At 36.4% G+C, this 24964-nt stretch overlaps 1 protein-coding gene and 1 pseudogene across 2 annotated transcripts; both read left to right on the forward strand.

The window, feature by feature from the left end:
- Positions 1 to 946: 946 nt before the first annotated feature.
- On the forward strand, positions 947 to 9961 carry LOC118612942 (annotated as a pseudogene).
- A 9034-nt stretch (positions 9962 to 18995) lies between these two features.
- Positions 18996 to 24511, forward strand: LOC118600297 (T-cell surface glycoprotein CD1b-1-like). 2 transcript variants are annotated; one of them, XM_016124207.2, is made up of 6 exons: positions 18996 to 19168; positions 19451 to 19717; positions 21012 to 21194; positions 21511 to 21789; positions 22192 to 22285; positions 22950 to 24511. In XM_016124207.2, the coding sequence occupies exons 1-6, from the start codon at positions 19108 to 19110 to the stop codon at positions 22969 to 22971; spliced, it is 906 nt and encodes a 301-aa protein (XP_015979693.1). In that variant the 5' UTR covers positions 18996 to 19107; the 3' UTR covers positions 22972 to 24511. The 2 variants fall into 2 exon arrangements, with proteins under 2 accessions (XP_015979693.1, XP_015979692.1); XM_016124206.2 differs by having other exon boundaries at positions 21012 to 21290; positions 22950 to 24510.
- The last annotated feature ends 453 nt before the right edge of the window (positions 24512 to 24964 follow it).

Raw genomic sequence — 24964 nt, forward strand, 5'->3', positions numbered from 1 at the left:
TTATTGAGTGTTTTTCCACCCTAACGAGCAGATACAGACAGCCACCATAGGAGGGTACACACAATCCATACAAGAAACACATCTGATTCAGGTAACCAAGGAGACTTTGTGACTGGGCCCCACAGGACACCTTTTTTCTTGCCATTCTGATTGAGTGTTCTGATTGGCTTCCCTGTGCTCTAAATAGGCCATTTGATCCTCTTCTTTATTCACTTTGCTTATTTCTTTGTTTATTCCATTTAATGAGCTTCTCATCTCAAATAATGTGTTCTTCATTTCAGACTGGTTCCCTTTTATGATTTTGATTTCTATTTTTATGTATTTTTATCTCTTTGTTGATTTTATCTTTACTTCCAAAAAATTCATCAAGCATCTTTATAACCAGTATTTTGAACTCTACATCTGTTAGATTGCTTGACTCCATTATTTCTGGATTTTTGTTCTGTTTTCTCATATGGTTTCTGCTTCTTTGTCTTCCCATTTTGGCTGCTTTTCCATGTCTGTTTCTATGTACTAAGCAAAGCTCCTAAGTCTCTCAGTCTTATTAGTGTGGACTTGTGTAGCAGGTGTTCAGTGGCACAGTACTGAGAAGGGTTCAGCTGCAGGCCAAACTTAGCCCAAGCCTCTGCTTCTCCAGGGCCACTCGTTAAGATTCAGCAAGCAATCCACAAATGCTATACTTATAGTTGCCTCAAAAGACCACACCACAAACTGAGGCCAGCTGCAACCAGTGTGAGACAAGGTGCTGCTCAGCAAGGAGCACCTGACTCTGAGGATAAACCTGGATGTGGCTTAGGTGGGGGTGGGGTGGGGCACAAGCTGTGGGAGGCAGAGTTTCCGGGAATCCTCTGGGTGGAGTGACCTCTGTAACCCAGTTCGATGACATTACGGCTGTGGTGGCTCTGTGTCCTTGCACTGGGATTGGGGAGGGCTCAACAGAGAAACAATGGATATCACTGGCACTTCTGTACTTAGCGAGTCTCATCTCGGCCCTCACTCTGACAATTTAGTGTCTCCCCATAAGTCCCTGGTGCCCCCCGAGGATGGCCAAACCAGCACTGGTGCACAGAGCGCGCAGGTCCGGCACCACGCAAGACTGCTCATGGGTATGGCTCCTTTAATAGGCATTTGCAGCTGACATCTGCAGCTGCTGGCTGCCCCTTACAGCTGCCACTGCCACTGCCACCCTCCATCCCACTCAGCCACTCGGGTGATGGAAGACCATTAAAGGTAAAAATGTTCATCTCATCGGTGTACTGGTAGGAGAACAAAATGTCAAACAGCTTTTTGAAGAAACAATGATGGAAAAATATCCTAAACTGGTGAAGGAAATAAACATACGCGTTCAGGAAAGACAGAGAATCCCCAAAACCAGGAATCCAAAGAGGCTGACACCAAGATACATCATAATTAAAATGTCAAAGGTTAAGTACAAAGAGAGAATCTTAAAAGCAGGAAGAGAAAAGCAGATAATTACCTACAAGGGAACAACCATAAGACTGGCAGCTGATTTCTCAAAAGAAACTATGCAGGACAGAAAGGCTTGGCACAAAATATTTGACATGATGAAGACCCAGAATCTACAACCAAAAATACATCATTTAGAGAGGAAGAACAGATAAAGAGCTTCCCAGACAAAAACAAGTTGCAGGAATTTATCACCACCAAGACAGTATTACGGGAAATGATGGAGAGACTTAAGAAAAAAAAATGTATCAAAAACAGTAATTAAGAATGGTAACAAGTATGTTCCTATCAATAAGTACATAAAATGGAAAAAAATTAAGTGCTCTAACTAAAAGAGAGAGTGGCTTAATGGATACGAAAACATCCCTACATGCTGCCTACAAGAGACTCACTTCAGATTAAAAGACACACAGAGACCAAAAGGAAGGGGATGGAAAAAGATATTACCTTGATGGACCTATAACATATTTAAGTCAGAGAGAGAAAGATAAATACCATATTATTTCACTTTTATGCAGAATCTAAAAAAAAAAGAACAAACTAATCAAAAACAGACACACAAAAATATAGTGGACAATTTGATAACAGACAGAAGGGAAGTGGGGTTGTGGGGTTGGGAGAATGGAGTGAAGGGTTAAACAAGTACAAATTAGTTGGTGATAGATGGTTATGGAAAGAAAGATCACAGCATAGGGAATACAGTTAGCATTAATATGTTGGATAGAAGGAGGGCCAGGGGAGGGAGGAAGCAACTGAGGGGATTGTTTTATGAACTATATAGATGTCTAACCAATGTACTGTGTACTTGAAACTAATTAAAATTAATAAATAAATTATAAAAGAATTAAAAAATAAAAAGTGCCTTAAATATGTTGGTTAAGTGAAACAGACGTGTCTTAATTTTGCCTGGGTTTTACAAAAGTAAGTCCATGCAATAATTGATATTTATGTCTATTAACGATGTTTCTAGAAGTTATAAATGTCCAAGCTAAAGAATGCTAATTGATTACTTCTTAGTTTTCATTAGACAGTGAGATTTTAATTGTTGAAATGTCAAAATATGTAGGAATAACTTTGTGGTGTTCCAGAAGGGTCCCTGGAACACCTCAAGTTGTAGCCAGAGAGCTCAGACCCCTAGTGACGAGATTCTTGTCTTACATTTTAAGAAAGAATTTAAGGGCAAGACAGAGAGCCAGCAGGAAAGCCTAAGGTTTATTAAAGTGAAAGTACACACTCAAGAGGAGGATGCAAGGAGAGAGAGAGAGGGAGAGAGAGAGATAGAGAGAGAGAAAGCATGTCTCCACTACAGGCTTTTGTTCTTCTTGGGGCAGAGCACAGAAATGTACTGACTTCAACTTGTTGTCTACTTCCAGTAGGTTGGAACCTGAGTCCTCACTTTTTATTCCTTATATGGTATTTTCAGAACAGTTATGGCAAAAGGTGCATGTTGGAACTGTAGTATTTGCAATGTGGATGAGATAATAATATTATAATTAGTCAAAGGTCATGCCTTAGCAAAAAATGTCATCTAAGCAGGAAGAGACCACTTTTGGCTTATCTCCCCTTGTCAGGGCTAAAATAAGGGGAGGTCTGAAGAAAAGAAAAAAATTTCTGGAGTCATATCTAAGAGGGGAAGGGGACATCTCTACGTTAGCTATCCTACCTCAAAAAGATTTGAAATTGCATGGGAAGCATCGTAAAAATAAGTGATGAAAACTTCTAGGGTATATTTTATGGGTGAAAAATGGTTGTAATTTAAACAAATAGTTGGGGCTATGAAAAACCCAAGATGATAGCTTGATTCTTCCCGGCTCCCAGGCTCCCCATTTTTTGTTTTTTACATTTCTTTATGTGTCATAGTGCATATAAGCTGGACTTAGATGAAGGAATTTATAAGCCGACATTTTTGAAAAGGAACATCTTACACTATTACCAAGGTTTGATAGAGTCACTTCAAGAAAATGCCAGGTTGGTGACCAGTTTCTTTTACAGCCAATGTGCAGGTTGGAATTTATGATTAGGTCACCCTATGAAGTTACTTTCTGTGGAACCCCTTTTTTATCCATAATAAATCAAAATTATAGTGAACAGGGATCAAGTCAAAGAATGTTAAAGTGGAATTAGAGAATATAAAGTTCTTTTAATCCAGTCATTCTTACAATGGGGGAAACAGAGACCTGGAATGATGATCTATGCATTCTAGTAAATGGTTTATCTAGGAGTTTATCTTTGCTTTCAGGATGGGGCTCTTTCCACTGTTGTAAATATAAAATGTAGGAAGACACAGAATAGAGGAAGGGACTGCTGTTGGAAGCCAGAAAGGGGAGAGATAAACTTGAAGAAAGGCTGACAGGGAAATGAAAAACACTATAAAAGACATGTGGTTGTGGGAGTCAGTGGGGTTTTTCAAATAAGGAAGTGGGCAGAGGACAAGGTTTCTGTTGACAAAAAGGTGGGTGATAGAGCATGTGACTATGTGAGGTGGGGACATGCCATCACAGTTCCGAAGAGTACTCTCTAGAGGAACAAAAATCACCCACTGAGGTGAACTTAAGGGAGTGCCAGGTAAAACTCAAGCAAAGGTAAACATGAGGATACCTGTGGCCTGATCACCTATGGGACAAAAAGCAGGAGCCTGGGGAAGACTGGTAACAGAGGAAGAGCACTGGGCTCCCTCAGAATGGACAGGACACTCTAGTCAGGCTGGATTCTAATAATAGGATTCTCCATCCATCTCAGATTATTCTTTTTCAGATTTTATGTGTTAACAGGGCTTATATAATTAGTTCTTTCCCTTATTACATTTTATATAGATTTTAGATTCTTGGATCTATGTTCATAGTATACTTTGGTACAAATAGTTTGCCAGTTTCCCTTTTTTCACAGAGCCCATTTTATCCCACATTCCTTTTTGTTGGAGATTGAGTTATATGAGACTTTGTGTATAAAAATGACATACTTAGGAGTTTGGATTATTTTTCATAAAACTAATTGAAGTGTTTTAAGCATGAACTTGACATGATGCAGTTTAAATTTTATGTAGCAATTCTTAAGCAGGGTGCTGAATAGATATGGAGAACATTTAGATTGCAATATACAGCTAAGGGATTGTGGCAGTAATTCAGGTCACACATAATGTTGATGTAAGAAATTTCAAACCTATAGAGAATTTTATAGGAGTTTATTTTAACTGAACTGACTACACATGCCGGAAAGCAAGATTTCAAATACTCCAGAGAATAACAGTTTTGCAACTTATGTATTTGAAATTAAGGAAGATTACATAGAGATGAGAGAAAGCAAGTTGGGGTTTGAATTATAGGATAATTAACAAGATTATGTGCTCTCTTGAGGGTGGTTACACTTGCTTTCAAAGGTGTGTGAACATAGATGCACAGAAACTATGGACAGGGCTTGCTTAAAGCAAAGATAAACCTTTTGCTAAAAATTCATATGCCTAGGATATGACTACCCACCAGGACCTGCCCAGTTAGAAATTTATGACCCAATCACCCTGTAAGGTTACTTTACAACTTTTTTCATCCACAATAAAATGTCAGTGAGGATAAAGAGGAGAGATATTTAACAAACTGAAGAGAAAAATAATATGATGACATAGTAACTGTGGGGAATAAAGGAGAGATGTTTCCAAAGAATAAGATTTTTTAGGTTTTTGCTTAGAAAATTGCATGGATATTGGTAGAGCATGTGATGAAGCTGTTATCTATTCTTCTAGTTTCACTGAAGAAGAAATTTTCCTAAATAAATACTTTTTGTTTCTTTCCTCACTCCTTATACATTCTCTCTCTCTCTCTCTCTCTCTCTCTCTCTCTCTCTCTCTCTCTCTCTCTCTCTCTCTCTCTCTTTCTAATGGTGACATTGGTTAATGAAATTCAATAAGTTTCAGGCATACAATTTAACAATAAGGCATATATATTGCATTGCGTGTTCACCTCCCATAGTTAGATTTTTTTCTGTCACCACATATTTAACCTTTTTTTATCCCATCTACCTCTTACACCATATTATCCTCCATGAAAATAGAGTGAAATAGCTCAGTAGTGAGTACAGGAGAGAACATACATAAATAATTTGGTTTCTAGTTCAGGCTTTCTTCATGGCTTGAGATAGTTGTCTTCTTGTCTTCTTGATGTGTCTTCACATGACTTTTCCTCAATGCATGTGGAGAGAGAGAGAGAGACAGAGAGACAGAGAGACAAAGAGTCAGAGAGAGAGAGGGAGAGTACGTGGAAAGAGAGAGAGTCAGGGGGCAGGGAGAAAGTGATGAAGACAGAGAGAGGTAGAGAGGGAGAGAGAGAGAGACAGTGAGAGAGAAAGAGAGAAACAGAGACAGAGAGACAAAGGGAGAGAAAAGAGAAAGCTCACTCTGTGATGTCTTGTCTTATAAAGTCCCACTCTTAGGATCTCATTTAACCTTAATGTCTTTCTTAGAGGCCCATCTCCAAATCCAGTAACAATGTGGATTAGGGCTTCAACATATGAATTTTGAAGGAACACAAATAATCAGTTTTTAACAGTAAGACTTCTTCATTTGGAGTTCAATACCGGCAAGATTACTGGCATTATACACTTAATGGAAATTCCCTAGAAGTTTTTTCAAGAAGTTATGCAAAGTTGACAATTTGATCCATCTATCTTATACTCTATATCTTTATTTCACTTGTTTCTGAATTCAGGAGCAAGGAGTTCTATAACATTAACCAGCATAGATAGGTTAATATTGCAGTAATAAATAAACTTGAGCATATTAGAGGTTAAACACAGCAGAGTTTATTTCTCATGCAGGCAAACTACATGCAGATCAGTAAGTCCTTCTTTGTCTTGATGCTCTGCCATGTGGAACAGGTGACCTCCAAGCTGACACTAAAAGCAATATGATCGAATATGATATTTTACATGGTCAGACCTGAGTGGCTGATATCTCCAGCAGAGCATACTCTATTGCCCAGTACTCAGTTACAAGAGAGTGGGGGATTATGTTTTTCCTATAGGCCCACAGAGGGTGAAATATGATAAAAATATAACACTACAGCAACTATACTTTACTAAACTACAAACTAAGATTTTGCCATTGACAAGGAGATTCAGGAAAAGATGAGATCTGGTTCTTGTGAGTGATTTAGGTGGGGCTTAAACTGTGTGTTGTTGTTCAATGTGTTTGTAGCTCATAGAAATTGCCAAATATCTGTGGCCATGATAGAAAGAGCTCATTGAGTGTAATTTTCAGCCTCATTATTAATGTGACAAATATGAAAGAGAAATAATGCTACAAACGGAGTTTTAATAACTACTTTTTGCATTCAGTAATTACTTAAAGTTTTTGAAGAGATACTATAATAATAATCATAAGGTCTAGGTATCAAAAAGATTTTGCGTTTATGTATTCACACACATTAACCAGTCAGGACCATTGACAAATCACCAACTACTTCTCAAATCAACTACTTAAACTAAACTAAAATATTAACAAGTGTTACAGCTTTTTGACAATGCATTTTTTGTCAGATAACAAAATTTAACTTAAACATGGTTGTCTAATGTCTCCCCTTGTATATCTTGAAAAGTTGAATTTTCTGACTTCCAGTTGTACTCTGCACAGAAGTTTAGCTTTCTGGTTGAAAAGCATGCTGCTCTTCTGAGACTTCCAATTATGAATGCCTCAAGGGTTAAGTAGTCAAAATGTCTTCCTGGAAAACATTGTTCTGAACAGGCTTGTATCTGGGATTCTAGACACAGAAATTGCAATCATCATAATAAATTTTAATTCTTGGTTTACATATACTTCTGTGGCTTGAAGCTCCTTGATAGAAGTGAATATGTTGTAAATTATGTTATGTTAATACATTTACTAAGATACTTGGTGCCAAGCATGTGTTGAGGGATTTTTTTGGTTAGAGAATATATAAATTAAACTCATTAGGAGGACATATATATGTATATGTATATATATATATATATATATATATATATATATATATATATATATATATATTACACACACACACACACACACATATATAAACTCTTGGATGGCTGCAATTTTATCTCTAAGGATAATGAAAAGCTGGCTATAGTTTATATAGTTGCATTGGGAAATCATAGGAGACGTGAAAAAGCAAATTCTCCAAAATATAAATAAGCCAGTGAGAGTCAAGAAATGAGAAAGGTGGAGGAATAATGGTTGAATGGCAAAGAGAATACTTTGAGGATATTAAGGGGGGAGATAGAATGGAGTGCCCAGAAGAGGGGGCATAATGGAGCCTGGAAGTAGAGTTGAGTGAAGAAACTGTAGAATTGTGATCTGTTCAAACAAGCGGTGTCCAGGGAAGCCATGCTATTTCTCTCTCTCTCGCTCTCTCTTTTTCTTTTTTTTTTGTTGTTGTTCGTTTGTTTTAGAGATGAGATGGAAGTCCCAGAGAGGTGAAGTGACCTTTCAATGTCACACACAATTTTGCCCATGACAGTTGAGAAGGGGAAATAGACAGGGTGAAGGCTAGTGATATGGACAACAGCTGAAATCAGACAAGAGAGAATATCCTTAGTCAGAGCTGGAGAGGAAATGAAAGATCAAGTAGGAGGCCCAAGGTGGAAGGAAGAAACAGATTTTCTTTGTTGAAGTCAGTGGTTGGTGGGGAGGTTGTCTATTGCTGGAAGCAAGAAGTCAGAATTCAGAGTTTCTGAATTCTGGGGGATAAGTTTGCTTAGAACAGAAAGGAAAGAGGAAACATCTGCAAATGGCATGCTATTCTTGCAACCTGCAATGTAGACTATTCTGTCAGGTGGTGACAGTGTGGACACTAAGAACATCTCTCAGGAGGCCCAGATGGTGAATTTTCCCAATATGCATCTGGATTTTAAGGATGACAGAGTGCTTACAATCTGAGGAATCCTATCTCTAGGTCCAGTTTACACTTTGAAGAATGATAGTAGAGAATGAGGTTCTGTGTCAGGAAAATATCATTGTTAAACTAATCACTATGTTTCTCCCTCTCTCTAGTAACAGGTTAATTTTCTATTTTCTCTCCTTCCTGTGTGTCTAAAAAACCCAGGAAACAACAAAAGACAAAAACAAAAAAAAACAAACAAACAAATAAGCAAACAAAACCTAACCTACCACTCATAGTGGTCCAGGAACACATATTCTATCTCATCCAAATCTCATTCTTTGCCAACCAATCCTAGGCACAAAATCGGGGCTCACCTTGGCTAAATGAGCTGCAAACTCATGGCTAGGAAAGTAAAATTGCACAATAATTTTCCTGCACACCTGGTCCAAGGGTAACTTCAGCAATGAGGAGCCAATAGACTTGGAGCTGTTATTTCATGTCTACTTCATTGGATTAACTTGGAATTCAGAGATTTAAGACTACACCAGTCAATTAAAATTTGAATATAAGTTCAACTCACTCAATTAGGGGATTCTCCAAAATGTTTTATTTGTGGGAAACATTCTCATGCCTTTCTGGGTGATTTCCCATTATTCCTATCCCACCATAAAAATCTTCATGCATAAATTTCTTGGGGGTTATTTCAGATGTGGACTCCTTAGGATCTTGTAGACTCTTTCATCTTCTGGCTGTTCTTTTCTTGTGCTTTAAAAACATCTTTCTACATGGTCCCCCTTCTATGGCCTAAAACCCAGAGTCACACAGTTTTACCACTCTGTGCTTGAAATCTGATCTCTTAAAATTGTCCCTTAAAATCTGATCTCTTTCTCCATTCAGTTTCCTTCGCATTGTTTTCTCTAACTGCCCCCCACTTATATTATGCACCTCCCCTATCATTTCCCCAAACTTCTTTAAATTTATCTCTTATATTCCCTTCCCCATCTCACTCATTTTTTCCTCTTTTTTTCTGATCAAATGTGTCTTTGATTCAACTCATACCCATATAAAACTTTATTCTCATTCCACTTATTTAAAAGACCCTAGGTTCTTATATAGTTTCTCTCATGTTTTTCATTAATTGTTTTTTTCCACTTTCTCCCTTTTCCCAGATCCTTTTGAATTACAGGTGACAGTGAGCTGTGAGCTATATTCTAGAGACCCTGCAAAAGACTTCTTTCAGGTAGCTTATCAAGGATAAGATTTCTTGAGTTTCCAAAACATGTCATGGGTACCATCCCCAGAGGTCAAGAGTAGAGCCCAGATTGTCTGCTATCTCATTGATCAGTATGAAAGCATCAAAGAAACAGTGCATGGGCTCATCAGAAACACCTGCCCCTGATTTGTCTTGGGTCTCCCCTATGCAGGTAAGATGGCTATCCAGAGACAAGGTTAGTTCAGCCTCTTCCTCTAAGACTTTTCTATACATTTCTTGCCCATTTCTATCACTTCCTTCACCAAATAATGATGAGACATAGTATCTTCAGGAGATCCTGGCTATGGAGCCTGAGGAGACAGCTGACTTGACATGCCAAGTGGGACACAGCAGTCTAGGTGACCAAGACATCATTCTCTACTGGGGGAAGTAAGATTGAATCTGTAAGTGTGAGAAGGTAGTTCTTGAGCTTAGAGAGTAGTGCAGAGGAAAGTTTTATGATGCCAGAATTAGGTAAGAAGAAAGGAATATAGGTGATTCCAGAACTGTAGAAATGAAACATGAAGGGCATTCAGATGTAAGAGATTTAGGGGGAAATGAAGAAGCCATCCTTGAGCAGAGATGGGAATAAAGTAACTAAATAGAATGACTAATGGAATTCATAACCAAAACATATAAGATAGGAAAATCAAAGAAGTAAAATTGACAGTTTAAAATGACATCCATGTGTCTTTCCAACATTCACAGGACATCACCTTTCTGTGAACTTAATTCTGTTGGCAGTGATAGCACCCTAATTCTTTTGGTAGTCTTTCTTTGTGGTTTAAGAAAACCTGGTGAGTTCTTTTTACTTCCTCATTGTTTCTCAATTTCTTATTCTCATTTTTACCTGTCTTAGCTTTTGTCTCTTGACCACTCCCTTTTATCCCCAATTACCACCTTGAACTTATCTAGAGTTTCTCCCCATTCCTCTTCTTTCTCAGCTCACATGAAGACATTCCATGAGATTCTTTACCACATCTTCTCCATTGTAATGAGAACTCGAGAGCCAGGAGCCTAGAAAAACAGAGAGATGTCATCCTTTCTATTCCCCACTTAAATTGCATTCTTCTTCTGTTTCTTCTTTATAACCATTTGTTAATGCAAGCTAATTTAATTTTTGTAACTCTGTGTGGAGGATCTTGTAATTTTTATTCTTTCAATAGTTCTCAAACTTCAAAACTCATTCCTGATGCTTCTTTCCTGATTCATAAGTGGGAAGCGATCTCTCCCTCAAGTGAATCCAGATAGCAGTTCAATCATACTCTGTTACATGCACACATCACTTCTTACCCTGCATTACAGTTACTTAGGTATTTCTTCCTCTTACAATATTTAACTCTTTTAGGACATAATCATGGAAAAGGTTCTTTTCTGTGTGTAATATAGGTTTGGTGATAATCAAACCAAAATGAACAAATAAAAACATACCCAAGTTGGATTAACTATTGTGTTGTTACTCTTTTTTACTATATTTATTCCTGACATTGTTGTAGCATTGAAATATTTTACACTCTTTGCTTCCTCATGTTCTCCCTAAACCCTTAAAGAAAAATGCAGCTTTGCCCCTTGCAACATTGATTTTCTAAACACAGTGAGCTAACTCTTTTCTGCTTGTTACAAATACAAAGGGAGATAGGATGTACAGGCCATTGTGAAGGAGAGTGGAGTTTCACTGAATGATCAAGAAAAAGAAGAAAGAGAGCTGGTCCTCAGAATTAGTGTGGGATCAAGGAGAGGGATATAAACAAAAGACGAATCTCCCAAAGGGTGGTGCTATCTACGATATCCTTCCCTAGACTTTGATTCCTTTTAAGTTCTACTTACTAATTCAAGTAATATTTGTCAAGCACTGAGTATCAGACAGGCACATACAACTTGTAAACTGGTGGGGGAGAAAACAAACCAAGATTATACTACCTACTTGAGTTGCAATGTTTACTTCTGCAGTCTGCCCATATCCTTTTTACTGGTTACATTTTTTGTTGTCGTTTCTTTTTAAAAATTTTGAATCTTTATGGATGTCTAACTTATATGTAATACAGTCCATCTATTTTAAGTGTACAGTTCCATTCATTTTGACAAATGTACACACCCATGTGAATATGACTACACTTAGATATAGAACATTTCTATTACCCCAATACCCTTCATACTCATTTATAATTAAACTCACTGCCAGCTAGGCATCTTAACAATTTCTATATTCTTTATGATAGTTAAGCTTAGATTTATTTTTTCTATAATATTATTAAAATGGGATAAACTCTATGTATTCTTTGTATCTGGCATTTTCCCCCACCAGCATATAGGTATAAGTCACTCATGTTGCTTATGTGTGTTTTATTGTTTATTCTTTTTTATTGCTCAATAGAACTCCATGTATAAATATCTTATATATATATATTTTTCAATCCATTCACTCTTTGATGGTCATTTGATTTGTTTCTAGTTTGAAGCTCTTCAAATAAAGTCATTATTATAGTTTTGCTTTGTATGTGTGTGGGTATTTTTTGTTTGTTTGTTTCTTTGTTCTTTTGTTTAGTTACCTGCATGGACAAGTTCTGTAGATTCTAGATGTCTTGCAGTTTGTAACCACCAATGATTTTGTTTCTTTAAAATAAAAAAAAACTATATAGACCTTTTTCTTTACTTCCTCCTTTTTCTCTCCCCCTTCCTCTCTTTCTTTCTCTCTCCCTCTCTTTTTAAATCCTATTCTCTTCCGCTTCCTTCTTCCCTCCCTCTCTTCCCACCTCTCTCCCCCATCTTTTTTGTTTGTTTGTTTCTTCATTCTCTTTCTGTTCTGGCTTCCTGGGGGTCACTCCTCAGTCAACATAGCATAGTGGCAGCCAATGATTAGTCAGAGGTCATGCCTTTACACTTTAAACTGGTAAGTTTTCCATCTTTTGTTGAAGAAATATGTGTGGATTAAAACACACATTTACCATTCAAGCAGTTTACAAATCTGCCTTGGTGTCTACTTTTTCTATGCACAAGGTCTCATGTTTGGCCGGGTGTAAGTACATATTGTTGCCCCCTTTGTTGTCTCCTTAGTATGTGTGCATCTTTCAAACTTCTGGAAACAAGTGGAAGCTTATCAAAGTCCACTGTGGCTATCTGGTTTCCCAAATATCTTTGTTAGGTTTTGGCCTGTCTCTTCTTCACTTCAATTAGTATTTACAGCATCAAGCAGCTATAGTGTTGACCTTTGATTTTTCCCCCCGCCAATTGCCATTGTTTTCCACAACTTTCCTGGGCATCAGGTCTCTCCATGTGATTCCAGATTAGGTATACCCTTCTGCAACAATCAGACTGCTGGTCCTCAGCCTGTGGTACCACCAACTTAGGAGAGGAATGAGAGCAGCCCCAGGTTAACTTGCCACCATTGTTTTTGCTTAGATTTAGGTAGTTTTTGAATAAGCACTTCCCAATTTGCTGTGTGTCTTTGGTCATTTTCCTGAATTCTGAAATGGTTTATTCTGAAAATTTTGTCCAATATTATTGATGTTTGGGGAAAGAATTTTCTGAGCTCCTTATTCTGCCATTCTGAATTGTCTGCTCCATGTAGACTTTTTGTAATATTATAAATCAAACAAATAAGTTTAAATTCCTAAAAATTGAAAGAAAATGCAACAATGAAAATAACTACTTATCAAATTGGTGACATATCATAAGTCAGGGACTATTACAATTGACTTTGAAGCATAACAATTTACTTATCTCCAGGGGATATACCCTACTGTCAGAAAATAAATTTTAAATTGTTTTTAATAATGATATTGTTGATGGTAAGGTTACTCTAAGACTATCATGCATATAGCTTAGTGGGATATACTATATAGTGAAATTAAGTGATTACATAATTGTGTTAACACATTGGGAACAAAAATTATTGCATGGCACAAATTGATATGAGATAGATGAGTAAAAATGCATATAGCTTAGTGGGATATACTATATAGTGAAATTAAGTGATTACATAATTGTGTTAACACATTGGGAACAAAAATTATTGCATGGCACAAATTGATATGAGATAGATGAGTAAAATTCTGTAGTTCTAAACTTGAATCAGAAGCATAAATATGGTTCGTCATCATATTTTTCTTAAAAAATATGTTCTGGCCACTTAAAAAGTCCAGCAATCAAGACTAACCTAGGGTTCAGATAATGGTTCCCACACAATATTTTTTCACTAAAAGGAGCCAAGACAGCCTTGGAGAAAAGGAATAAAGAGTCTAGAACAATCTTACTACACCAGAAAGTAGTGGAGAGCTCAAAAATGAAGTCATATTGAAAGAATTCAGAAGCAGCTGACTTGAAAGAATCCCATGTCACTTGTGGTACAATTTGAGCCTCAATAAAAAAAAATACGACTCAGTTATAGAGTCAAACATTTCGAATATGTCAAAGTTCATAGGTATGCAATAAAGCAAAAAATAATTCATTAGTCACCTAGGAAGCTATATATAAACAATTCATTCTCTTGAAAAATGGTAAATAAATGGAAAGAATCAAGTATTTATTCTGACTTTTGTTATCTCGGGGTAATAGATACTTATTCAGGATAAAATAGCTCTTAAAATATTCTAACTAATAAAGGTAAATAATAAAGAAAGTGTAATACCTTTATGTAGTCCCTAAAGAAATACCTGATTTTGGTTATTTGTTTTCAAGATGTTCTCAGGAATACAAGGGAGTTCCTGATATCCTTTCAGAAGGTCCATGAGTTCAAAACTATTCTTATAACAATACTACGATGTTATTTTAGTGTTCGTTGTTTTCCAGAGACTATGCAATATTGCATGTACTATTGCACAAGTTTGTATTCAGAAACAAATATAAAATATACCTATCTTGTGGTAAGTCAGATGTTAAAGAGAATTTCAAAACTATTTTAAAATATTTAAAAATCTATGAAGTCATTATCATCAATATATTTTTGGGGAATTAGTAAGGATATTATCTTTAATACACATGCAGTTTGTTTCATTTCAAGTTAGCTAACAAACACACATTTAAAATTTTTATTAGTTTTTACTTCTGATACAGTATTTGTCATCTATCTATCTATTATCTATCTATCTATCTATCTATCTAACTATCTATCTACTATCTATCTATCTACCTACCTATCTATCATCATCCATCATCATCATCATCATCATCATCATCATCATCATTATCTATCCAATTCTATCTAAAATTCCAACATTCACACGCTTCTGGTGGAAATATCAAATGGTACTTTCTCAAATACTTGCACGTTGAGTTAACTATTTGACCTAGCAATTCCACTTTCAGGTATATTCCCAAAAGAATTGAAAACAGATGTTTAAACAAATATTTTTACAGAAATATTCATAGTTGTACTATCCACAATAGTAAATAAGATTAGGAAGACAACCCAAATATCCACCAATTAATAAATGAAAAAACAAAATGTGCTATATACACACAATGGAATATTATTCAACCATTAAAAGAATGAGTGATACATGAGACAACATGAATGCACATCGAAAACATTATGTGAAAGAAATCAGACACAAAGGACACATATCTTATGATCCCATTTATATGAAAAATCCAGAATAGGTAAATCTATAGAGACAGAAAGAGTATTAGTTAAGAGGGGCCTGAGGTAGAGGAGAAATAGGAGGAGTGACTGCTTCATGGGTATGGGATATTTTTGGGGGATCCTAAAAATGTTTTGGAAGGTGTTAGACCTGGTAGTCGCACAACATTGTAAGGTACTAAATGCCACTAAGTTGTAAACTTTAAAATGACTAATTTTATGTTATATTTCACCTCAATAAAAAATAAATAATTATGAGATATTCACACTATAATATGAAACTCCGGAGTCTAAGGATAAGATGTTTCATTAGAAAAGAATGGAAGAAAAGATGGAAAATCTTTGGAGATAAAAAGTTGCCTACAAAGTAATAACAAATAGAGTGACAGAAGTTTCCTCATCAACAATAGATACAAGAAAACAATAAAGTAGAATTTGGCACTAGAATTTGAAATCTAGATATACTTGGACATATATCTGCTATTCATCCATTAGGCCCATATGGACCATACCGTATGCACTATTTTAAGTTAGACAATAGCAAAAAGCAAGCAAGCAAGCAAGCAAGCAAGCAAGTAAATAAATAAATAAATAAATAAATAAATAAATAAATAAATAAATAAATAGATGACCTACAGGAGTATCACAAAGTCAAAAAAAGAAAAAAACAGTTTGGATTAAAAGATCAATAAGGCAAAAATGCAGTGTTTTTGCCTATCAGACTATCTTAAAGGTTTAAATCCCTCCAAATAACTGGATATATGTCCCTTACAGATCAACTTTGAGGTTATTTCCAATTTTGAAGTATCAAAGGATCCTGGACAAATTTAAGCTAATTAATGTTCCTGAGGTAAAAAAGTCTAATCACTCATTTCCAAGTTTGGGAAAAGGTAGGATAAGTGAAGAGAATTTGGAGGGTGAAAAGGTAGTACAGAGCCACTATAGGTAGTAACAGTAGGCACTCAATAAATATTGTCGATAAAATGAATATGTGAATAAAAGTAGATCAAAATATACATGTCATTGTGAATTTATTATTAAATTTTAATTACTTGGTTAAAATAACAAAATTTAAAAAAAGAATAACATGGGCAACTTGTTTGCTTCAGTTTCCTCTGCTTAGTTTAGCAAATTTAGGTACTGTGACCACTGCTCAGACTGCGTAGGATTGTATACAGTAGCAGTCCTCAGACAACCATTAGATACCAGATCAACTGAGCAGTTAGCTACCTTATACTTCAGTGAAAGGTCCTCTGTTGACCTCAGGTATGCAAAAATCTTACGTTTGGATCCAAGGCATGTGTCTTCTTTACCTTTGGGGTAGAATTTTAGGGTATTTGTTGTATTTCTTATTGTTGGGAACTTGGGGGAATCAGAGGTAAATTTTTACATTTTAATTCCTACTCTCTCTCACTCTACTTTTTACCAGGAAAGGCAGGACCTTGTTTTCTGAGCCTCTTGATTGGAATAATCTCAATTTTTGAAACATTTGCTTCCAGTCATGTTTTTGTTTGGGGGGCATAAAACATTTGAGAGAGGAATCTTTATAGTATAACAGTGGAATGGCTTGTGTAAAACTTAAGTTTTAAATGTTCCTCTTTTTTTTTTTTGGCCATTATCTTCATGTCTTAGTGAGTGTATTTAGTACCTTTAGTCAGGTTTACAGCCAGGCATTAGATAACAATGGTGTTGGCAAAGGTACAATGAGTATGAGTACATTCAATTGTCTGACTCCCTGAAATGCGGGCTGCAGTTTCTCAGAATCTCTGGTGCTTTTTGATTCTCAGAGCATGTCTCTCTTTAAATGTACACCAAGATGCTGTGGTCACTCACATTGATCCATTTGGCATCATTTTCAAGGTTAACTGGTTTATCTCTCTATACTGCCAGATCACTGTGAGTGGTATATTTGGTGTGTGTCAAATCTACAGAATCTATATATGTCAGTGAATCTACAGTAAAACAAATAAACTGAATCTTGGGTGTTCTATCCAAAACTCAAGGTTTACAAAGAAAAGAAAAAGATGTTAACATCAAAGGCAGGTGATGTTAAGTCTCTGCTGTTGTCTGTGACTGTTATACCAAAAGTGAATAGATTATATTATGTACTGAATTATGAGAATATTGTTTAGATTTACATGCTTTGCAATTTAGAGAGTGATTCTGGGGTGTATAATAAGGCAGTGATAATCTTGGATGAAGGCTACTCTTAATAATGTGAACAATTTATTTCTGGGAATAGAGAATGTTATATTACTTATTTTGCCATTTCTTATATATGTGAATAACATCAGTTAGTGAAAACTTTTTATGCCTAGAATGTTTTACTACCATATTTCTAATAGATGATCTGTGCAAATTTGTCATATTTTTTTTTCCTGAGGCCCTGCATAGGCAAAGCCGCCATTGATTAGAATCCAAATATTTTACTCAGTGGATGCTAAATATATTGTTAAAACCTGCCAAGGGCATACTAAAAGAAAATAGATGACATTGTAAGACAAATAGCTCTGAACTTTTGGTGGGAAAAAAAAAAACGAGAAGATCACTGCTCACTTCATAATGGATTATTTGGTGATAGGAAAGGCCAAAATGTTGATTGAGGCTGTGAAATATTATACAAGGAGAAAGAGATTCTACTGCTTATAAACTTTCTACAAAAAGCTAATTTTGACATGCGCTGAAGCTACACACAACATCTTTCAAAGTTTTGCTTGTCTCATGAAGATTTGTTGCTCAAACCTTCGAAGGTTAGAAGCTACTGAAAAAAAATGTCATATACTAGTAGAAAATGTAACTTCCTTCTTAAAACTTGCTATGATATAAGACAATTTTGTTTGGATTATATACTGCAATATTTATTAAATGTGATTCTGGCATTTAGATCTGTGCCACTATAGTTCAGGCAATTTTTTGTTGTTGTTTTGTTTTATATTTTGCATACTATTTGAATTTATTTTTATGGAGTTCTGGAACAAGCAAAACTAAACTATGATGACAGAAATCAGTGGTTGCCTGCATGTGTGTGTGTGGGTGTGTGTGTGTGTTGGGGAAAGGGGGTAACTACTATAAAGGGTGATAAAGAAATTCTATACCTTGTTTTACATGCTGGTTATACTTGTAAAAATGTATCAAAATATGTATTTTATTATGTGTACAAATGTATTATTGCTTTATGATAAACAAAATGTGGTGAGTGAACTGACTAACCACAATCTTCCCTTCCCTCTGCCTCTTATTTTTCCTATCAGAATTGAGAAATCCATCACTTTATGTCAACTCTGGCATGTTAAGAAATGTAAACTGAGTTTAATTGCAGAAAATGCAGTATGCTGTCTAGATGATGTTTTAAATGCTCTGCCTTTGTAAATGATAAATGATTGTTAACACATACACAAATACATACACTCACATGATCAAGAATGTGGGATTAGGGAGACCAGACAGAGTAATGAGGGAAGAAAGAAGAGCCACTGGAAATGTGGAGAAGAGGTAATGATAGAGTACCATAAAAGAGAGGACCATGGGGAAGAAGTTTGAGTTGGGTGGGTCAACCAAAAATTTTTTTCTAGATTAAAACAGGCTAGAAGCAGTGGAACAATTGTTTAATGTTTAACAGATGTTGCAATAATGAATTAGGGAGGTGAAATAACTTTTCAGAATCAGATGAGAGCTTTTTCAAGTTTGTAAATATGAAGAAAGCTGAGGTCAGGAAGAACAACTGGAAGCCAGGGAGATTAAAAAAAAAGTCTAGAAATCAAAGGCTAGAGAGGAAATGAGAAGCAGAGTGGGAGGCTCAGGGATGGGGGAGGTACAATTTTCTCCAATGTGCGACGTGAATGAGGAGCATATCTGTCAGTTGGAGAGAGAGGAAGTTACTAAAAAGTATTGAGAAAAACATTTGCTGAAAGCAGAGTTCATTCGTGAGCTCTTAGGAGTCAAAAGTTCTATCTCCCAGTGAAATGCTGCCTCTGCCACTTCTATTGCTAGCAGTTCTCATCTTAGGTGGTGACAACGAGGATGGTAAGAGTACTCTAGCAGCCCCCAGCATGGGTGTAGGGGGTCTGAATAAAAGCATGCTGCACTTACTCCTATGGGTCTGGATCCTCCTGTATCCAGCCCTCCTCTCGTTCTGCAGGCTGGGGAAGGAGCCTGAGGCCCTGCATAGGCAAATGTACAAGATTTATTTTGTTCTTCAGACTTTGGGTTCTTTTGCTCTGGATATTTTCTGTTTTCATTTTTTTTTTAAATCCCTCTTGCTTCTTCTTTTCTCCTCATTTTTTAAAATTCTTCTACTACCCACAGCTTTCCAGGGGCCAACCTCTTTCCATCTCATCCAGATATCATCCTTTGCCAACAGCACCTGGGCACAAAATCAAGGATCAGGCTGGCTGGATGATTTGCAGATTCATGGATGGGATAGTGACTCGGGTACTGCTATTTTCCTGAAGCCCTGGTCCAAAGGCAACTTCAGTGACGAGGAGGTGACTGAGCTGGTGGAGCTATTTCGAGTCTATTTAATTGGATTCATCCGGGTAGTACAGGACCATGTCAGTGAATTCCAGATGAACTGTGAGTGCAGTCCTCAGATCTGGGGAGCTTCTCACTGATTTTTTTCTTTCTCTAGGTTTAGGCTACTATTCTCTATGATCTTTCTCCCCTCCTCACTTTACTCAACTGCATGCACACACTTCTCTAAAATAGTCTCCCAGTCAGACCCCATTCAGGATTTTTCCTGCTTCCTGCATTCTTATCTGATAGATGAAGATATCCTTTTTGTAACCATCTCCTGGTTTGTTTGTGTATAATTTTTTTTTCTCTCAAACCTTAAGAAAGAAGTCTTCTTTTCTTACACTGTGCTTGAGTAAACTAAAGTATGACTTCCTCCCCCTTTCATCCATCTCCTCAGTATCTCCTGCTTGATCCCTCTTCTCAATGTAATTCTCCTGTTCACCCTGGAATGTTATACTCTTGACTTTATCACTGTACTTCTCACACTTTGCACCTCTTCTCCCTTCTTACCCATTATATGCCATTATGACAACCCTTCTCTACCATTTTTGACATGCATACTTCTTTCCTATCCTCTTCTTTCTAAAAAGTCTCTGAATACAGTTATGCACCACTCAATGACAGGGATATGTTCTGAAAAACATGTTGATAGGTAATTTCATCATTGTGCAAACATTATAGTGTGCACTTACACAAACCTAGATTGTATAGCCCATTATGCACCTAGACGTTGCCTATTGCTCCTAGACTACAAACCTGTGCAGCATGTTACTATATAAAATAATGTGGGATTAAATCAAGCATAAGAGAAAATAATGCAATCAAGAGATACATGAGATGTATGAGGTTACTGCCAATGTAACACAGCATGCTGTTTTACAGCAAATGTGTTTTTTTCATAAGTAGGAAGAGTATACTCTAAAATAATAAAAAGTATAGTAAATACATAAACAAGTAACATAGTCATTTATTATCATAATCACGTATTATGTACTGTACATACTGTATGTGCTATACTTTTATACAATTAGTAGCATAGTAGATTTGTTTACATAAGCATCACCACAAATATGCAAGTAATGTGTTGTACTATGATGTTATGGTGGCTGCAGTGTCACTAGGCAATAGGAATTTTTCACTTCATTATAATCTAATGAACCACCATTGTACATGTGGTTCATTGCTGATTTAAATGTCGTCATGTGACATATGATGGTACTGAGCTGGTTGTTGGCTCATCACTTCACAACTCAGATTTTTCTCCCCACAAATATCCAACACCCTAGGTCTTTCTCCCATCCATTTTTTTCTTGCTTGCATTTAATAATATTTTCTCTTGTTTCCTTCTATCTAGATCCCTTTGAGATCCAAGGCATAGCAGGCTGTGAGCTGCATTCTGGTGAGACCACAGTAAGCTTCTTGAGGGGAGCTTTAGGAGGAATGGATTTCCTGAGCTTGAAGAATGATTCATGTGTGCCTGCCCCAGAGGGCGGCAGCAAGGCACAGCGGTTCTGCACCCTCATCACTCAGTACCAAGGTATCTGTGATACCGTAGAGAAGCTCCTCTTAGAAACCTGCCCTCGATATCTCTTGGGTGTTCTCAATGCAGGGAAGGCGGAACTGCAGAGGCAAGGTTAGTTCTGTTCATTCTTCAAGACCTCTCTCTTTCACTTCCCACCACTTTCTTTAAATTCAAGAGTAGAAGGTAAATAAGAAGAGAGGGGTTTAATAAATAAATGATTTGGTTTATAAAGGAGTAGAAGGGGTCACTGTCCAAATTTATGGGGTTTTGAGTCCCTATGCTCTAGATTAAAGCCATTATATGACATTGTCCATTCTCATTCCTGCTACAGTAAAGCCCGAAGCCTGGCTTTCAAGTGGACCCAGTCCTGGGCCTGGCCGTCTATTGCTGGTGTGTCATGTCTCAGGATTTTACCCAAAACCTGCATGGGTAATGTGGATGAGGGGTAAGGAGGAGCAGCCAGGAACTCAGCAAGGTGACGTCCTTCCCAATGCTGATGAGACATGGTATCTCCAAGTAACCCTGGATGTTGTGGCTGAGGAGGCAGCTGGTCTGAATTGCCGTGTGAAACACAGCAGTCTAGGAGGCCAAGACATTATCCTTTACTGGGGTGAGAAGGAACTGGGGCCCAGCTGTAAATGGGAGAGGATGATCCTCAGGCATAGAGGGAAGGACTAGAAAAATGATATTTAATGGAGAGAGAGAGGGAGATGACAGAGACAGAGAGACAGGGGAGAGAGAATAAAAGAGAGAGAGAGAGAGAGAGAGATTGAGGATGCCTAAGGTATAAAAAAGGTAAGAATAAAGGACCTATAGATTATGTGAGGTAGGGCAAGAGAGAGAGACAGAGGATGGATATGAACATATGGTGTCAGGAAATATAAGAGTTACAGATGCCCATACATCAGCAGCAGGTAAATAACAGTGCTGACACCCAGATGGGCAAAGAAAGCTCAGGATAATTAGAGAATGAGTTTTAAAGTGACATTCTATGTCTTCCCTCAATTACCAGGACATCCCACCTCCATCGGAGTGATATGTTCAGCAATAATAGTGCCCTCTTTGATTCTTTTGATATGTCTTGCATTATGGTTTTTGAGGCGCTGGTGAGTTTTCTAAAATTTTATCTTTTCTACTTCTCACTTTTTAATATCATTTTATCTATTTGCATAACTTTAGCCTCTTTCTACAGTACCCTTTCCCCTTTCTCATCAATTTCCATTTTTTTAATGTAAATATATTCTTTAATTGTGGTAAAATATACACAGCATAACACTTAAGATATTAACCATTTTTAAATGCGCAGTTTAGTAGTATTAATTACACTCACTTTTTTGTGCATCCAATCTCTAGCACTATTTGCATCTGGAAAACCTAAAACTCAATACCCATTAAACAACATCTCCTAAATTTTTGCTCACCCAGACCCTGATAACCACCATTCTACTTTCTGCTTATATAAATTTGACTGTTCTGGATACCTCATATAAGTGAAATCATCAATATTTGTCTTTTTGTGAATGGATTATTTCATTTAGCATAATATCCTTATGGTTCATTCATGTTGTAACATGTGTCAGAATTTCTTTCCTTTTAAAGGGAGACTAAATAATACTCCATTATATTTATAGAACATATTTTGCTTATTCATTTACCTGTCAATGAACATGGATTGGTTCCACCTTTTTTGTCTATTATAAATAATGCTGCTTTAAAGTGGATGTATAAATATCTCTTACATAGAGCTGCATTTGCTTGTGTTCTTAACAGGTCATATCAGAATATCCCGTGAGCTTTCATCATTTCTCATTTATCATTTGGACTAAGTACCCAGAAGACCAGAATATCAAGTTTTTGGTCCAGGAGTCAATCTCATCATATTTAATCAAATAATTATCATATTTTATCAACTCTGAATTCTCATAGGTTGTGAAATAAATCATAATTTATACACCAGCAGAAAAATAATTAAGAACTGTGAATTTATTATGAGATCTTATCAATAGTAGAATCTACCCAGATTTTATAGATGTGAAATGTGAAAAAGAATGTATCTCAGAATAAATAAAAGAAAGTACAGATGGTCTTACTTTTTTGCAACTTTAAAAAAGTAAAACCATCCTACAATTTTACAACTTTATAATGGTGTGAAAGTGATACAAAATTCATTAGAAATCAAACTTTGAATTTTGATTTTTTTCTGGGCTTGTGATATGTGATATGATACTCTCTCATGATGCTAGGCAGTGGCATTGAACCACAGCTCCCACTTGATCAGGGGAGTCGACAACCAATACTCTATGATGTGTTCATTGTGTTAGATGATTTTGCTTAACTTTAGGCTAAGATAAGTGTCCTGAGCCTATTTAAGGTATGCTAGGCTAAGCTGTGATATTTAGCAGGCAAACTGAATTAAAGACATTTTTGACATAAGGTATTTCAATTAACAATGTATATATTGTTATGTAACTCCATCATAGGTCAAGGATCATCTGTATACAACTCAATGGTGACAGCACTTTGGCTTCCTATTTAAAAAAATTTTCCTGCTTCTACTGAAATATTATTTGTCAAAGTACGGTTATTATAATTATGCTGAAATAATTGTATTTGCAGAGATGCTGACCAGTTTTTAATATAATTCTCTTAATCTGCCTGGATGACAACCCTCATGGCCCGTCTGTTCTGCTTCTTTCTCTAGGATGCTTTACCTAATACTATAGTGGAAGTAATTCTTCCTTGTCTGGTATCATGCAGAGATCTCCTTTACTCTGTACTCTCAACATTGCAGTTATTAATGTTTTTATTTCATTTCTACTTGCAAGTCCTTTGAGAGAAGACTTGCTCTAGATGGATCCCTGGCAAGATTTTTAACTTGAATATGTAGCTGTTCAGTAAAAATGATCCAAGTTGATATAACTGCTATGTTAATGGTCTTTTCTCAAAATCATTGTTTTCCTCTTTTTTTCCTCTCTAGTTAATATTCTAGATTTCCTTTTGTAAAAATTTTTCTCACTTAGCAAAAAAATAGCTTGCTCTGTTTGTTTATGTCCTCAACCCCTCTGAAGAAAACCTCTTGTGCCCATACTAGAATATAGTTTACCTATAAACACTCATCAGGATAGAATCTTGCTCCTCATTTTCTGTGAGAATGAGAGAGAGGCAGGATGGGTGAGGGATAATGGTGCAGGGGGGTTGTTAAATATTCAAGCAAAAAATCAAGAAGGCTTTTCTTGCCCTCGGAGACATTGAGATCTGTGGTGTTTCAATTCAGTTATATCTTCGTTTTACATTTACTATCTATCATCTATCTATCTATCTATCTATCTATCTATCTATCTATCTATCTATTTATTTATTTTTGCTTATTCCATAGTTTTCTAGAAACACCATTAAAAAATTAATCTCATTTGATTAAAATAGCAGCAGGAGAGAGATGGAAAGAATTTGAGTACTTTTTTTGTAGGACTTAAGAATGGAGGTCAGAGCAAGTAGACCTTTTGGAGGAGCTTGGGGGTACTGGAAGCAGTTCCTCCACTTGGAAATTTTAGGATAATATCAGCTTTAGGTTTGTGAAGGCTAGGAAATGGCTGAAAATATAGTTTTCTCCCCCCTCTATTAGCATATTGAGTTACTTCTCCAGGATGCATTAAACTCCACCTCATCTTATAGAGCTGGCATGTTGTTGTATGTTTGATTACACACTCAGCCATAATCTAGGGCACCAATTAGTCTGTTCCTCAGAGTATGGACTATGACGCACCACCAGCAGTGGTACAGGTAGG

The sequence above is a fragment of the Rousettus aegyptiacus genome, unplaced genomic scaffold (genome assembly GCF_014176215.1).
Source record: "Rousettus aegyptiacus isolate mRouAeg1 unplaced genomic scaffold, mRouAeg1.p scaffold_m13_p_17, whole genome shotgun sequence".
In the NCBI taxonomy this organism is placed as follows: Eukaryota; Metazoa; Chordata; class Mammalia; order Chiroptera; family Pteropodidae; genus Rousettus; species Rousettus aegyptiacus.

What these genes read in the sequence shown, in the direction of transcription:
- LOC118600297 (XM_016124206.2), top strand. Translation starts at nt 19,108, where the DNA reads ATGCTGCCTCTGCCACTTCTATTGCTAGCAGTTCTCATCTTAGGTGGT. An exon ending in AGGTGGTGACAACGAGGATG is followed by an intron (nt 19,169 to 19,450) that starts GTAAGAGTACTC and finishes TACTACCCACAG; the next exon opens with CTTTCCAGGGGCCAACCTCT. An exon ending in AGACATTATCCTTTACTGGG is followed by an intron (nt 21,790 to 22,191) that starts GTGAGAAGGAAC and finishes CTCAATTACCAG; the next exon opens with GACATCCCACCTCCATCGGA.